The sequence below is a fragment of the Lytechinus pictus genome, chromosome 8, assembly GCF_037042905.1.
Source record: "Lytechinus pictus isolate F3 Inbred chromosome 8, Lp3.0, whole genome shotgun sequence".
NCBI lineage: Eukaryota > Metazoa > Echinodermata > Echinoidea > Temnopleuroida > Toxopneustidae > Lytechinus > Lytechinus pictus.
In genome coordinates this window covers 3,712,746-3,730,917 of record NC_087252.1, presented here as the reverse complement: position 1 = coordinate 3,730,917, position 18,172 = coordinate 3,712,746, and the positions used below count along the sequence as shown (strand labels likewise).

The window sequence follows — 18,172 nt, the reverse complement described above, 5'->3', positions numbered from 1 at the left end:
ATGCTCCCACACTCAACAATTTGAAGAAAAACTGTCAAACGTGGAGTTTTAGATGAATCCCATGCGTCCTCCTTAACCCTGCCAGGGGCGGATCCAGGATTTTCCAAGGGGGGCAAATTTTTTGGAGGAAATTAAGAATATTTTGTCCCCGAAAAAATTTGACAACCAAAAAAAAAAAAAATCTTCAAGTTCAAAAGAGGGGGCACATCTCTGTTTTCATGCCATTTTTAATTTTGCTTCTCAAAGGAAAGGGGGGGGCACGTGCCCCCCTGGATCCGCGCCTGAACCCTGCCACCCATATTTGCAACTGTATGTACATGTATATACTTTGATGTGATGGAAAAGTGCGGCCTTCAAGGTAACCAAATGCAGTCCTTATCAGCTTCAGTTCATTTTCTGGTCAGTATAAAAATTTCAGCTCGTGCTTTGCACTCGTGTCAATCTTTTAGATACACGTCTTTTTCATGTTAACAAAAACAGATTAATTTTCAGGTTTCATTAAAACATACAATTTCCAAAAGTTTGAGCTCGCGATTCATGCGCTCCCAAACATCTTGAAAGAATGCCCTTTTAACAGTAATTTGCGCGATAATTGACCCCAAAACCGAGTTTCACAACTTCAAATTTGATTTTTTTTTCAAATCGCTCGCTAACGAAAAATACATCCTATTAGAAATCACTTCAAAAAGGCTTTACTCAAATCAATTACTACAAAACACACAGCAATATCACAATCTCAGGTGAAAATATCAGATTGCATCAAAAATGTCAATTTGACGTTATATATATAAGTGCCCTTATCTTAGCTTTGCCGGCCCATACGAAAATACGTTCCGCCGCCCCTGACGAGGCGAGCACGAAGCGTGAAAAATTCGAGATTTAGACCTAAAAACAACACACTCTATTCATGTTTTGTAAATCATGAAAAGGATGAGTAATTGTGGATCTAATTCCTTGGTTAATAATGCAAGCGCAATATATAAATATATATATATTATATATAATATAATTCTTATCTGAATCTGGATGATGATTTAAATAGAGCCAAGCTGCGTATATATATGTGAATAAACATGAGCCCGTGTTTCAGATTTGGACCTAGAGTTTGGGTAATATAAATAAACTTTTTTAAACATGAAAATCAATAGAGCTTAAAATATTTGTTATTCCGATCTGAAAAGGGGTTAATTTAAGCTAAATTTCAAACGCTTTGTAGGAAATTGTGAAGGGGATATGGATCAATCACACTTAAAAAAGAGCAGATATATATATTTCATTATTATTACTTTAAATCTTGACATATAGGACCGGGACACTCTATGCCGGGTATTATGTTATCACATGAAACTGATGACTATTTTTCTATTCCTCTTCCTAAGCGCGAGATGAAACTTGCCGATATTCTATTCTGAAAAAAGGGACAATTTAGTTATTAGATATATATCTTATACATGAGCCTAATGGGAGCGCGAAAAGTGTTAGTATTATGGTCTGAAAACTGGACATTTCAAGCTCCTTCATAATTATGAATATGATGCACGAGTAATTCAGATTCAGATTCAGATTCATTTATTATTGATCCATGATAAAATACATAGAAATTTGGCCTCCACTGGCTGTGCATACAAATGATATAAAGTATACAAACACAACGACATCTACATTGGGCGAATATATTGAAAGAAAATATACATAAACAATTCAAACAGATATTGCAATACAACATAGAAGGGAAATGTCAAATAATTTACCCATTAAAGACAAAGAGTGAGAAACGGCTGAGAGTTAACTAAGAGATAGATGGAAAGGCTTATTATAATCACGCGGGTCGCGTTCGCGTTCGAAATCACTCGGGTCGCGTTCGAAATCACTCGGGTTTTGGATTTTTGGCGATTTTGCATCATCTTAAAGGCGCAAGTGCAATTAAAATGTAATAGAAGTCGCAAGCACGCGCGATGATTCGGAACATGTTATTAAAATGCTTTGGGGAGCTAACGTTTTCAAATCAATTTAATTACTATCTTCAGAAATTAACTTTTGATAACCAAGAACAAATATAAAAGAAGCGGGGTCCGCTATCACCACGAGGTTGAAGAGAAGTGTCTATCATCATAAAGGAGGTAAGAGAGTAGTGCAGTGATGTCCGTCGGTAATACGACCTTTAAAAGTTCACGGCGGCGTCCGCTATCACCACGAGGTTGAAGAGAAGATATCTATCCTCGTAAACATCGTCAGAGATAATACTGCGTCTTTCTCCCTGATTAATGCGACCTCTAAATAGCTAGCACCTCAAAAAAATCTTGAAATATGTTTTGAACGATCACGCACTGTAACTAGATCTACGCCGATATTTTATATCCGATTTTTCCTTCAAGGGGCATGATCGAAGATTGGCAGGTGATCGCGCCAATTGTGGTAAAATCGGGTAAAATCGGGAGCCGATTTTAAAATCGGTTAATTAGAACAGGTACAATTACGATTTTAAAATTAATATAAAATCGATTTCCAAAATCAATTTTAAAATCGATCTAAGATCAATTTTAGATCAGTTTTAGTATTAGTTTTTAAAAGCCCATTCACATTTTTACTGATGCTGACGAAAAGTTAGTTTGGTTGTCAGAGCATTATTTGTCCTGCGTCTAAATAACTATGTCCGATCGAAGGACCGTTTTAATTTCGGAAAGGTAGGAGAGACAGAGAGAGAGACTGATCCCCGTTCAGCTCACCGTATACGTTTGGCACGCGAGCACAAAGAAGATCAATTAAGCACATCACCTAATGCAATGTTTCGAGAATTTAGGTAGGGAATTTTTTAGGTCTCCAGTTACTTAAAACATGATATGGCCATTTTATCTATAAAATAAGACAAATTTTATGAGAAATGGACAATAGTTAAGAGCAGAATTTTAAAACGCCTATCGGAAAGATTGTCCTCAAAGCTCATTACGTATTAGACAGCTGGCAGCCGTCTGTTTCGAGTTTTTTAACATTTTTATTTCTCCTCGTACACAGACGGCTCGCTATGGTGCAACCATCATTACGGGGTTAACAATGCGAAATCTCCCAGACGGCGCTCATCGATTTTTGTCTTTATTTCATAAAAATATATGGAAAGAACTGTACCAAATAAATATTTTTATTCCGTTTTGTCCTAAAATGCACCAAAAAAAGAGAAAATAAACTTAAAAGGGGAAAAACAGTAACTAATTGCTTCGGCTGTCGCGCAACTTCACTTCCCCGTTTTATTGGAACTTAATGCATAAACATATGGCCATTGAGTCCCTGTACAGATCGAGCTAGAACTTCGGTCTCTGTATTGATGAGTGGAGCTAATGGAGTTCAGCGGAACAACGAACATTACAGACTGGAGGCCGAAGCTTTTGGTCTAATTACGTATATATGCATTAAACCACGGATGGCTGGCTATGCATACCGCTGAATAAAATACTTTCGGACGAGCTGCAGACTGACTGGCACTGTAACGTGGGATCTAACTCGGCTGGACTCACGTTACCTTGCTCCATGCTACCGATGCACGCCGTGTCCGACCGTGGCCGGATCCCGCCTTGGGGCCATTGCATGCAGGCATACATGTCCGTACATGGGAATGTGACGATGTAATATCGATGTGGCAGATATGGCAAGTTCCGACTCGGAGTCCTCGTATAAAAACAGTAGAAGTCTGGATGTATTCTAGGATAGTTGAGCCACATGGCTGATTTGCTTGTTTGTTATGTTAAGCAGTAGGCGAGTGCCTTTTATTTAAGGCACTTGCCGGCTTAAAACGAAACTAGAATTTGAATTTCATTTTATTTTCCCAGCGTGTTTGTCCCATTAAAGACACCGTTAGAAAAAAAAATCGCATCGAAAAAAAAAAATCGCCCAAAATCCAAAACCCGAGTGATTTCGAACGCGACCCGAGTGATTTCGAACGCGAACGCGACCCGAGTGATTATAACAAGCCGATGGAAAAGACCATGCAAGCAAGAATTAAGAGAAAGAATAAGTTGGATAGAAACAAAGGTGGACACAGTGGAGAAAGAAAGTGAGCGAAGAAGATAGAGGGAAATCATATAGCAGAAAGACAGAGAGAGATAGAGAGGGAGAGAAACAAAAAAGCAAAAAAGCTTATAGACGGAATGATAATTAGGTATTACAAATTGAAGCAAGGATACTCAGCTTATTATATAACGTTAAAAGTAATTACATAATAAAAAAAAGAACACATTAAAAACCGACTTTGGAGAGCATAACAAGCTGGGAAGGACAGAGGCAAGAATGGGCTGAGGATCGATCGCAAGTGCGTTCGAATTGAATTGAATTACTTAAAATAATGATAATAAAGGGTAGGCAGGCAAAAACACTGTCAAGGATTGAATGCTGACATGCGTGATTACAAAAGCTTCAGCGTTTAACTTTGTCATTGTACATATGAATTGCATTGGGTACAAACGATTGTCTAAATCGTGAACGGTTACTCTTGGGTGCACGGAGGCGAATGCCTGAGCGGTTGAATCCAAAGAAACTGTGCAATGGATGCGATGAATCATTCATGATTGTATGTATTTTTAGTAACACACGTTTTTCATACAAAGTACTAATGGGGGGAAGATCCGAGTGAATCAGTCTCTGTGCGATTTTCCTTGGTCTTTCGATTTTTTTCAGATTTTTATTTGAGAGATTACCAAAAATGCACAAAAAATTGAAAGTGAGGATACTCTGAATAAGAGATTGGTAGAAAAGAACCAAGATCCTATTATCCACACGAAACTCCTTGAGTTTCCTCAAAAAGTGTAACCTTTGACATGCCTTGCCTGCTACAATTTGTGAGTTCTTGTTCCAATTCAGTTTATCATCAATAGTGGTTCCAAATAAATTCAGAAACTTGTTCAATCATTTCATCGTGAATAAGTAATTTGGTTCATGGAGTTGAGAAGAACGACGAAAATCAAATACCATTTCCTTAGTCTTGTTTACGTTAAGAACTAGGTGATGTTGATCACACCAGTTTACAAATTGATCAACTTCCCTAAAATATGACCTACTGTCTCCTAGGATGAAACCAGTGATGACCGTGTCTCGGCATATTTAAGTATTGCACAATTATAGTGGGTGACATTACAATCGCTTGTATAGAGAGAAAAGAGAGTTGGTGAAATTACACAGCCTTGAGGAGCACCTAAATTTAAACATTTGGTGACAGAATTCAAATTATTGCACTTAACCCATTGTGGTCTGTCTATAAGGAAATTGTAAATAATTCTGACAAGACAAGGTGAGACATTCATATTTAGTAGTTTATCTATCAGTATGTGAGGTACTATGGTATTAAAGGCGCTTGAAAAATCTATAAAAACAGACCTGACATAGGACTTGGGAATATCTAAATGCTGATACACGCCCTGAAGTAAGACTAACACTGCGTCTTCGACGCCTCTATTGTTCTGATATGCAAACTGAGCTTTGTCAAAAATATCATAGTTTCTTAGACGCCTTAAAAATAACTGGGATAATAATCTCGAGCCAAAGTTCTTTATAAACTAACATGAAATGGGGATTTAAGTAGTTTGTTATAGACTTAGTATTGCGATATACACAACTCACCAATCAAAATGCAAGATTGCAGCGCCACTGACACGTTTTGACAATCAGACCTGCAGATATTTTGAGAAATTTATGGAATACACGAAAATAATAGGTAGGCCAACCTGAAAAATCGAATTTTGCGCGCAGAAAATGTTAATATTCTGACCATATAAAACTGACGTTTATACAGAGCACTTAAAAAATCAATTTGTAAATCAAACAAAATAATGAAAGTTCGATTTCCGAGCTGAAATATGTTTTGTATATTGACTTCAAAACTTAATATTTTAAACTCTATTTTGAACAAGATATGTAAATCCCCTAACAGGCAATGCGAGCGCGAAGCGCGAGCAAAACTTTTATACAGTGACATAATTAAATAGAATTATTTTCCAAATCTTCCCCTTATCTTATTTTGTTCACTCGTTTCTCTCCTCTTATTTTTCCTCTTCTCGGCTTTTCTCCTCGTTTTCCATTCCTTTTCTTTTTTTTCTTTCTTTCCCACCTTTTTTTGCTCTGCCAATAAGGGAGAGGGACCGGGCCCCTCGGGGCCCCCTGGATCCTATGACGAAATGAAGTTTCAGAACAAAAGACACAAAAAACGGGTGTTATATCAAAACGAAACAAGGATTGAACCGTCAATTGTCCATTGAAAACTCATGTATCACTGGCTCGGGTTGAAATGAATTTTGAGCGATAAGGCAGCCTTAATAGGCTACTATACAGACACCAGTATATAGGTTCCCAAAACGCAGACATATAGGCTTAAATAGATGAAGTTGCAAAGGAAACGATTGCAAATATGAAGTATGTGGCTTGCATAAATCCCAGGGGATGGGGGATATACATCCCCCACTTTTCAGATAGGGGTGACCTTTGCAACCACCCCAATTATAAAATGTATACGGGGTGGATTCATTTTTAAATGCTGGGGACTGTTCTTAAATTGGCCCAGGTTTGCATTCTAATTAACAACGCTATTTTTTCGTGTTTTTTTTTTTTTTTTGGGGGGGGGGGCAGCAAAAGGGGGCCCAGCAGCCTCACTCCAAATCTCGATCCAATACACCAGTGGTTACCCACTCAATTTCTCTTCCTTATTAATCAATAGTGGGTCTTCCCCTCAATCTAGTTTCTATACTTTGCTAATAGGAAATTATTGTTTATTGGAGCATGGCTTATTAAGTATTTCGATACTATACTTTTCCCCTCAACAAACCCTACACAATTACAGTTTTTTGTTGACCTGACAGGCATTAAGTGAAATAGCTTATTGTTTATTTTAATTTGTTTCTAATCAAGATGTTCTGACTAAATCCATCACATTTATAAGGAATGTCATACACCAACACTAGGGGTGCATGGGTGCTGCTATGGGGGGGGGGTAGTGGTGCTCGCTGTGGTTTCGACCAAATTTAGATCCATCGAACCTTAAAAAGTGCATCTCTATATAGCAAATACATTTTTTATCGTGTATTTTTGTTAGAAATTTCAAGGGAAAAATGACTGTGCCCCATCTTTGATGAATTCCAAGGGTGTAGGCTGGGGGGGGGGGTGCACGTACGTGTACCCTCCCGCTGAGGCAGAGGAGTTCCGACACTGGCAAGAAAAACGAAATTCGTACCATTACTTCTGCTTTCAACAGCTGATTTTCCTAACCTTATTTCCTCCTCCCCAAGGCGTGCACTTCCCATGCTCAAGCCTCGATCCGCCCTTGATATGACATCATCAAAACTGTTTAAGGAACTTTTCGAAAGCTGTTATTGCCATTCTTTTAAACTGTAATCCTTTCCATTTCCATTTCCATATAGTCTCGTATACAGGGGTCAATTATAAACCGCAGATAAGGAATGGCTTGTCTGATCCGTCTTTGCTGGTTTTTAGTGTTCGTTCTTCGAGTCACCAGTCGTCGATACGAGATGATGACGAGGAAGGCACCTGAAAATGATCCGACGTCTACTCGGATCTTACGGGCTTTCACTTCGGAAAAGTGCGACTTCGATGTTATTGCTAAGAGGGCCGGTTGCAGGCAAAGGGGTCTCGCTAAAATTCCTGATGATTTGCCAACCGATGCGCTCCGTCTTGATCTGTCCCTGAACAACATCCGTAGTCTTAGGAATGTGTCTTTCATCAGATACACAGCCCTTCTCTTCCTTGATCTCTCAAAGAATGACATCACTACAATTCAACCTGAGGCATTCAAACCACTCGAGAACCTGGCCACCCTTGATCTAAGTGACAACCCAAGTTTATCATCGATCCATTATTTACAATGGCTTCACCAACTGGAACTTCTTTTACTTAATGGTTGCAATTTCACATCGCTTCCAGACGAAGTTTTGGGGATATCATCCAAGTTTCTAAACCTCGATATGAGCTACAACAATCTCGCATCGGTCAACGTAACAATTTGCAGCGACCTCGTACTGCCTGATCTTAATATCGGTTACAATGGAATTGAAAGTATAACCCCTGAGACATTTGTCATCCTGTGTCCTATGGACACTATTGATATGCAGAACCCGATCACGTCCATTGATCCTGCAGCCATCGCGCCATTAAATGCCCAGAACCTGGTCGTAGGTGCCTTCCCTACGACCAATGCGGTGTTGACGCAGTTGTTCCAAGGTGCGGCGATCTCCAGCATCAAGGAAATTTCGATCATTGGAAGTGGCTTGGACGCCATCATTCCAGATTTATTCAGTCCCCTCTCTAATGCCTCTCTCTTCAGTCTTGACCTATCTTTTAACGACTTCATTTCATTGAACCATTCCATATTCTCAAACCTAACCACTCTCTATCGGCTAAGTCTGAGTGGCAATTACATCCGTGAGATAGAGCCAGAACACTTTGCAGGAATGAAAGAACTGAGGATTCTCGACCTTGGATATAATGAAGTTCAAACCATCAACCCGAAAAACTCGACCTGGGAGATAAATTTACATGAGTTATATTTACTTGATAATAGTCTCATTCACATAGCTTCCTTTAGTTTCAGTGGTTTGAATACCTTGGTGCTCTTAGACTTGTCCAACAACGAATATCTATCTTCTCTTGAAATTGGAGCTTTTGACGGGCTTGAAAAATTAAAGATACTTGATGTGCCGGGCTGTAAACTACTTGAAATGTTACTATGGGCACCTCTCCTGACATCTTTTAATATTCGACAACGGGTGCCTTATTTTGGGGATGACTCATTCATACCAGGTGAAACTTTCAAAACTGCACCATTGCTCGAGTTTATTGACATGACGGGATCTATAATGTTAGTCAACAGTTTATGGGATTCATCAAGGAATTTGTCCCTCTTTAGTGGCTTGGCATATCTTCGCGCTCTGTTCCTCGACAACAACCCTCTAGGTGGTTTTCCGGTATTTGTATTTTCAAACCTGACTTCCTTACAAAAACTCTCTGTGGTTAAATGCGAAATTCCATTCCTTGAAATGGGATTGTTTTCCGATCTGAGATCCCTGAAGGAACTGCATTTGCAGCAGAATTATCTGACACATCTTTCGTCTGATCTTCTCCAAGGTTTAACAAACCTTCTTGCTCTGCATGTCGATGATAACCACCTTAGCTATTTCTCCAAGGATGCCTTCACAGAAATCCCTCTGCTGACTACGCTCACCCTGACCAACAACGATCTAACAGCCTTCAATTCCAGCTCGTTCGATCCAGTCATGTCCACCCTGACAGCAATATCCCTTGTTAATAATCCGATAGTTTGTTCTTGTAAGATCAGGTGGATGGTCGAATGGCTTAATGGAGATATCCATCTCATAAACGCTGATCAAACCTACTGCTCATCTGCGTCTCTTGATCCTCTAAAACAAAAGCCCCTGTTGACTTTCCAACCTGATGAGTTCTGCAGCCCCAACACAACTCTCATCAGCCTGCTCGTTCTGACTGGGATTGGAGTAATCATGATTGCCTTGATGATGTACAGTAACCGATGGGCTTTGAAATACAAAATTTTCCTCCTAAAGCTCGCCATCCTGGGGTACGACGAGATGGAGGATGCTCGTGGTCACGACGAATTCACGTACGACATCAACGTCATGTGCGACGATGAGGATGACCAGTGGATGAAGGACCACTTCAAACCACTCATAGAAGAGAAACTACCTGACCTCAACAGAAACATTTATGGCGATGAGGATCTCATCATCGGCATGCACTATTTAGATTCGGTCCACTACATCGTCGAGCGGAGTTATAAAATTGTTTTGCTGTTAAGCAGAAATGCTTTCCGGAACAACTGGTTCCTGGTTAAGTTCCGGATAGCTTTAGATAACGTCAATGAGTCCCAAATTGAGAACATGGTGGTGGTTTTCCTAGAGGATATCCCTGATGCGGAGCTGCCGTTCTTGGTAAGGCTCTTCCTCAGTGACCATGGGACCTACCTCACTTGGTCGAAAAACGAACAAGAGCAGGAGTACTTCTGGACCAAATTTGTCAAACTTATGAAAGTTAATAGAAGATCGAACCATATTATACCCCCAGAGTAGGGTGGTTTTTAACCTGGCGAAAGTGTGGCTAATTAATGAGTATATAATTAATGCATATAACGAGGGTAGCTAGTGGAACCAAAGGTAAATTTCCCTATTCATGATGATGATGATGCTGAAATGATTAGGGTATTCGTAAAGACGCCAACACATAGGTCTACTTATAGTTGCCAAAAATTGCAATTAGTCCTTTAAATATGCTCGGAAAAAAATTATGGTGTAATGTGAACATCGTCTACTACTACTACTAAATAGAGCCTACTGTACTTGTCACCAACTACTATACTACTACTACTACTACTGCTGCTGCTGCTGCTGCTATTGATATTTCTACTACTACTACTACTACTACTACTACTACTACTACTACTACTACTACTACTACTACTACTGCTATTGATATTTCTACTACTACTACTACTACTACTACTACTACTACTACTACTACTACTACTACTACTACTGCTGCTGCTGCTGCTGCTGCTATTGATATTTCTACTACTACTATACTACTACTACTACTACTACTACTACTACTAGTAGTAGCGTTGTGGCCCAGTGGATTAGTCTTCTGACTTTGAATCAGAGGGTCGTGGGTTCGAATCCCAGCCATGGCGTAATTTCCTTCAGCAAGAAACTGATCCACAGTGTGCTGCACTCAACCCAGGTGAGGTAAATGGGTACCGGTAGGAAGTAATTCCTTGAAAAGCTGTGTGCGCTATGAACGCCTAGCTTAGCCGGGTAATATAGGAGCGCCTTGAGCACCTAACAAGGTGGATATGTGCGCAATATAAATACCCTATATTAGTACTACTACTACTACTACTACTATATACTATACTACTACTACTACTACTACCACTACTACTATGCTTCTGCTACTATACCACTAATATCAGACTATTGCATGATTACTAGGCCTACTATATCACCATCACTATTTTTTTCTTTACTTTTACTACTCTTAATTCTTTACTGATATTAATATTTCTCAATAACCACAATCACCTTGGATATTTAGGAAAATCTCGAATTTGAACACTAACACCATGAGCATAAAAATGAATTAAGTAAAATGATTGAACTACAAATTAAACATCAGACCATAAATAATTGCTTGGTTATTAGTTCAATTCAACGGTGATTATATCAAAATCAGATCTCTCAATACAACAAGCATGCATAATAATCCAGGAAAAAAAAGTATTTGACCGGAGAAGTACCTGGTTAACTATAAATCAAGTTGCATAAAGCTGTCCAATATACATTGGAAATATTCTATACAGGTAAATAATGAAGGAAAGAAAAAAAATGACTTAAGAACTTACTATTTATAAGATTTTAAAGAAATTATCTGGTATTATTATGCACTATACATTCTAAATATGGTTTTATAATATTCAGTGGTCTACTGCATATTTACTGGTATTAAAGTTTTAATTGAGTGCGATGGATATTGACTTATATGTAAACGACCCGATGACCCAGTGTCGTAATTATGAAACTTTCTGCAGAGAGAAAGAAACAAATCCCTAAAGCAGAATAGCATTATTTGGTTCTCAGTTTTTTTGAACTCATAAAAAATCCCAACCTTAATATGTTTATTTGAAGACAAAACAGCAAAACCGATTCTATATTTTAGTCGAATTACAACTTGAGACTGGAGGAAGTACTTTTGTCGCTTGACTTTTGTAGGTCCATGTTCATATTGACACACATAATAAAATTGGAGGATAAATACATTCATGCATAATAATAATTCGGCAGGAAAGGATCTCTGTAAATAGCTAAAACATTTTTTTTGTAGGGGGGTGGGGGCTTAAGAAAGTGAAATTGAGAAAGTTAGCTTATTTCAAAAAGTAACTCTTCTTCTTTTTTCCTTCAATCTTTATTGATCAAAATATAAATTACAATATAAATCAAACAAATCAACAAGCTATTTACATGATTAGACAGAGCAGCACTTAAATATATATAAATTCTTCTTCACAATGTTAACACAATTGTGTTTAAAATTAAAAGATGTAAAAGACGAGATAGTGGAGTTTTGTAACATCATTTCATTTTCAATTTTCACTGAAATTGCACGTGTGCACATATCATGCCTGAATAAACACAGAACTAAAAACTTGTTTTTATAAAAGCTCTCACCGAATTTCTTCGACATTCAATAGAGAACCTGTGTAGTTTATCATTAATTATTAAGTTAATGCTAAAGCTTAGGATTAGCTTTTTCAAGCTCAATAAATAATCCCAACATTTGGGCAAAAAAAGAAGATGATATAAAATGATCACATCCCGTGCTCTATAAAAGTAAAGATTTTCAACATTATAAACTTGTTTGATTTTCCGCATTTTGTTCATGTCCTCTTTTTGTTGGAGTGGCTTTGCCCATTAAGACAATACTCATCATAACTATTGAAACTACACAAGCAGGATTTGTTTGAATATCTCTTTATTGTGTGTTTATAATATCAAACAATGAGGAGTTGATATGTACAATTATGTCTATCAATTCTAAAATGTTCAAGTTTCGATAACTGCATTGATATATTACAACTACATGTACATCATGATCATATGACTTGTGTGGGCCTATATCAATTTGTGTGAAAAAAATATAGTCAACAGAGAGGCAGTGTGGTAGCCCTGAGGGGGGGGGGGGGGGCTAGTGAGAAGAAGAGGGAGATTCATGGAAAGGAGGGGGGCGAGGAAGAGAAAGAAACGGAGATTGAGAGGGAGGGGAGGGAGGAAGAGAGAGAGAAGGGGGGGGGGGGAGATATATATATATATATAGAGAAAGAGTGGGGTGGGGCATTGGGAGGGGAGGCATGTGACAAAGGACCCATTTTATTTGTTTTTTGTACTATTTTGAACAAGTGGGACCCTTTTTTTTTTTTTGGGGGGGGGTGGTTGGTTCACGATCCGCCCATTCTTACCCCTATTACTCCCCGGGGTGTATACAAAAAAATGCTCCAAGTGGGACAGAGGTAATGAGTAAATTTTTTTTGAGGGGGCTCGATATGCGCCGTATTGCATAAAATGAAAAAAAAGTTGCGAGCGAGCAAAACTTCGACATATTTATTACAAGAATCCAAGTATGTGATAGAGTTTGACATTATATTCAGAAAATAATATCATACTTCGCCCTTATTCCTTTTTGTAAGGGGGGGGGCAAGAGCCCCCGATCCAGTGTACGCAAGTGAAGTGTGACTTAGAGTCGTACCTACATTCTGATTTGCGTGCGTTATGAAAGGCTCTCATGCTATGAATGACATAGTGGCAATGGAATATATTCCTATGCCACTCATAGAGTGAGTATTGAAAAAAAAATCATACAAAATAATGTATATATAATCATCAGTAAGTGCCCTGAAGCTTCAAAAAATATGTGCGTCAAATTTACTTGAATAATCTCATAATTATGCATTATCAAAATAAAGCATTTTTTTCTAAAAAAACATTGAAACATGCTAGACTTCACACCCTCAATGAAAATATGACCACGTAAACTTTCCGGGCCTCGGCAGTACTGCTTCATGATCTATAGCCATATGCCCCCCACAAAAAAGATACAGTGGAAGAAAAAATAACTATAAAAAAATAAGGTCGTAGGAATTTGCACCCTGCCAAAAAAGTAATAATCCCGTACGAAAAAAGGCCATATTTTCATGAATGAAATGTGATATGTCTCCGACAAACATCCTTTTTAAGTAGGCTAAAAAGACATGCACATACTCGCGCTTGCTGAGTATTTCTAGTTTTCAGGTCGGAATATCAAAAAAAATTCATTTTGCGCTAATTTACGCTCGCATTATTCGATCAGTGACAGTGCGATATGTTAGTTACTAAAGATTAGTGACAAAAAGTGGTAACAAACAAAACTCATGAGAACTGCGAAAAGGATGCCCTTTAAACAGAAATCAGCGCCAAAAATGATCACAAAGTGAGTTTTACAACTTCAATTTTCATTTTTTGGAACCGCTCGTCGCGGAATAAATAAAGCCTGAAATAAATTCAATCAGAAATCACTTCAAAAAAGGTTTTGCTGATCTAATTCCATGAAACACACAACATCTTCAGGCAGAAACGTAATCTGATGATGAAAATATCAGTTTGCACCCAAATTCACATTTTGACATGAGTATACATGTTATAAAAAGTGTTATTTTGGGCCCATGCACTCTATAAATTCCAAGGATTTAAAATAAATCCAGATCGTCTGTGAATATTAGTGACCAGCCAAATTTTGAATTCAATTTGAATCTTAATTAACTTTTAAATCTCAAAAGGTTTAAATTCAAGTATTTTAGATTTATATTTAAATCAACAAGGTCACATATTCGGCTGGTCAATATATCCCACTATATTCACAGCCGATCTGGATTGGCGAAATAAGAGAGTCCCCCAAAGAAGATGTAGGGCCTATATATACGTTCCGCCGCTGACAAAAAGTGGATCCGAGTTCTAACTCTTTCTTTCTTCTCAATGGGAAAGCTAAAGCGGAAAGAAAACATGAAAAAATGGAAGAAGAAAGAAAATAAAACATTAAGAAAAAAAAAAACCACCATAAAAATGATAAAAAAGAAAGAAATGGAAGTTAAAGAACATAAAACGGAAAAAAGTGAAAAATAAGAAAAAGTTAAGGATATAGGAGAAATAAATAGACAAACGACTTTATTAAGATACTGAAGAAATAGATAGATAAATACATGAATAATTCTTGTATTTGTATTTTTTTTTGTATTTTATTTATTTAATCACGGTTAAAAAGCCTGCTTTCGGCTAGAAGCTGCTTTTCAGCAAGGCCGTGGACAAATGATAATAACATATAATATCAACATAAAACAAGCATACAAAAATAAAAACGAAAAACAAAATATATCAAAGCATGGGTAAAATACAATTGGCAAAAGTAAAATTGGAGTAAACAAAAATGAAAAATAAATAGACGAAAATAATATACAAGGTTATTCTTAACAAATGATGGAAGAAAGAAGGAATTAAAAAAAAACAGGGGGAAAAATAAATCTCAGTTTTCACTAGAGTATGAATTTTGAGATAATTTAATTAGTCTAATACAGTCTAAATAAAATTTAAAAAATCCAACGAGAGAGGGTGCTGCGCACTTTTGTAGTCGCCAATAACGGGAAATTTTAGATTTTCGACCAATTCCTCACCATAGAGATGTATACTAACTACGCTAGAGTGCGGAGTCGCCATAGGCGCGCGTACTTAACGTCTGTGATTGTGTGGAGCGTGGCGGCCATTGCTCGATAGGTATAGATTCGCAAAAGTACCCGGATGTACCCATAGCTCGTGCGTTGTAACGCTGTGAAAAGGGGTGCCGTCTCCGGCCTTTTTCTTGAAGAAAAGAACACAACCTCATAAAAATCGAAAATATGAATGACAAATTGCATCTCAATACACTATTAGAGTGATTACATGGGGATTATGCTATTAATTTGGCATTTTAAAAACCTGATTTCTCGGGATGAAATTCTAAATAATTTGCATTTACCTGTCCGTTTATAGGCCTGTAATAGATAACAATGTTGATATACTATCAAATAAACAATCATATAAAAATAAAAACATACAGCGGACATTAATAGAAAGATTGACAATTAATTCAAAAGACTGCAGTGAATTAGCCCTTCTCTGGATTTCCCTACCTTTAACTGCATCGTCCTCCTTCCATCCTTCCCACATTTACGTCCTTTGATTCTATGTTTATGTTGGATATAATTTTGTAATTTCTATATAGGCCTACATGATATGTAACTTGCTTTAATTTGTATGAAATATAGGCCTATCATTTTTATATATTAAGTTGTACAATAATTCTGTATAAGTTAGTGTTTTGATCTACATGCGCTATTAAAGGGCATCTCATTATTGTTCTTGGTGAGCCTCCCGTTACACCATCAATGTTGAAATTTGTGTTATTTGGTGAACGTGCTGATTTTGTTCTTATAGGAACATAATAAATTCCCCAAAATCTGCAGGCCTATATGGCCCGAAAATAAAATATTGATTTAAAATGTCGAGAATATAGCCTAATTTGTTCAAACTTTTCACAAATGACAGTTTTAATTCCCTTCACTTTAAGTTAGATTTGTTTTAATTCGCTTTTTAGGGGCCGTGTGTGCAATTAAAATAACAAACACACCTAAGCAAATTCGCTTTAACATACTGATCAAAATAAAATACAGGGGGCGCGACCGGACCCCTCCCTGAAATGAAAATGAACATTACACATAATAAATGATTGTGATTTTATGCACCCCATCACTTTCAAAATCATTCCGCGACGCCGTAATTAACATAATATAATAATTTTGTTCATCCATGGAAATCTTATTTAAAAAAAACTGATCGAATAACCAAACTCAGGTCCATAGGCCAGCAAATGACATTAAAGGAAGAAAACTAGAAAATCAAATTCAGTTATACTTTTAAAATGAAAAACAAAACTGGATATTCAAAACGCGTGTTTATCTGTTTATATGTTAGGCCGGTGCCAGTGCTTACAAATATTTGCCATAAAGTTCATTTATTCAAGCGACACAGACACAGTTAATTAGCACAATTTCAAGGCAGGTATCAAATTTGAGATTAAATTTGGATTTTTAATATCTTATTCCAAGTATTGTCACTTTTGCAATATTATTGTTTCATAATTATGTTTGGTTTTAGTACTCACAATTTTGCAACCGTTTTCATAATTATGATAAGTTTGCATTGATGTCTTTCATGATATTAGTTTTATACACTCTTGCAGTAGTAATAATATTCTTTATAGTATAATAAAAATTATATATCATAATCCCGCCCCTTTCCTTCTCTCCTTCTCCCCCTTCTTCCTCTCCTTATTATTCTATCCTTGATTTGTTCACATGATATTGGTCCAATCATTATAGGATCAGAAACAACGGCGATAAACAAAATATTTCAGCCAGTTTGCCGATCAGCATATTTTCAGCCGGGGAGAATCAAGTCTATACTTTCCAGAAAATCAAAGTAAAATTGTTTTGCGCATTGTGATTTGTTTACTCTCCGAAGTTTTAAAATGTTTGCAAGGCAATAACACTGTACATAAACATCCAACCCCCCATTAGGCCTCCTGTACATTGCAAAATTGTACGACTGCATGCGCGCATTTTGCTGTCAACAAACTTTTCTATACATTGATCGCAAGTAAGAAAGTATACTTTTATATACATATTTATAAATATGATGGGATGGTTGCCAGCAAAGGAAATCTAAATCATCAATTTTTAACTGAATCAATGCGTAAATCATTTCCAAATATCAATAAAAAGTCATTTTATGATTCGCGAGTTTTTGTGATGTTGGTTTACATCAGCGTGTAAGACATGGGGAAAAGGGATCGAGTTATTATAGGCCCTATTGTGTAGATATATATGGAAAATAAATTATAACAATTATCTAAAGTGAAGAAATAAATTATCAGCAATCAGCATAATAGTAATTAGGAAACTATGAACTATAAAAATACAATCGTGTTTTTTTTTTCGATACAGCGTCTCAGATGCATCACTGTGATATGGCCTATGAATTTTCTTAGGTTAATGTACATCAAATCATATTAAAACACATTAAATTTATTTATCAGGACCTAGGCCTAAATGTTATTTTTGATATTCATCTCTTCCAAATCATTAGAAAATAGAAGTCATATTAATGTATCAAAATTTTACCTAAGCAAAAACAATTGGGACTTTAAATCGTTTGCCTGTATTATAGCTGTATCGGCCTATATTATGCGCTATAGATAGGCCTATATAGGCCTTTTGACCTCAGTTTTGCTAGATTTTTGTTGTATTTGAACTTTAATCCAGTGCAATATTTACAATTTTGCTTTTCCATATGCTTTCGTGCTCATATGTCATCAATTTGTCATGTTCTGTGCTCATCCGTGTACATGCCCCATAGGTACTGTACGCGCATGGATATGGCAGGCTGCGAATACCTATCGAGCAATGGCGGACGGTCTCCACGTAATCACAGCGATTTGACGAAGTACGCCCTCTAGCGTTACTAGTATACATCTCTAT

At 37.1% G+C, this 18,172-nt stretch overlaps 1 protein-coding gene across 1 annotated transcript; it reads left to right on the top strand.

Moving 5' to 3' along the window:
- The first annotated feature begins 7,433 nt into the window (after nucleotides 1–7,433).
- On the top strand, nucleotides 7,434–10,091 carry LOC129267373 (toll-like receptor 3). Its single transcript, XM_054905086.2, has one exon. It carries the CDS (start codon nucleotides 7,434–7,436, stop codon nucleotides 10,089–10,091), a length of 2,658 nt encoding a protein of 885 aa, XP_054761061.2.
- Nucleotides 10,092–18,172: the final 8,081 nt, after the last annotated feature.

Coding starts and splice junctions, on each gene's coding strand:
- LOC129267373 (XM_054905086.2), top strand. CDS start 7,434: ATGGCTTGTCTGATCCGTCTTTGCTGGTTTTTAGTGTTCGTTCTTCGA.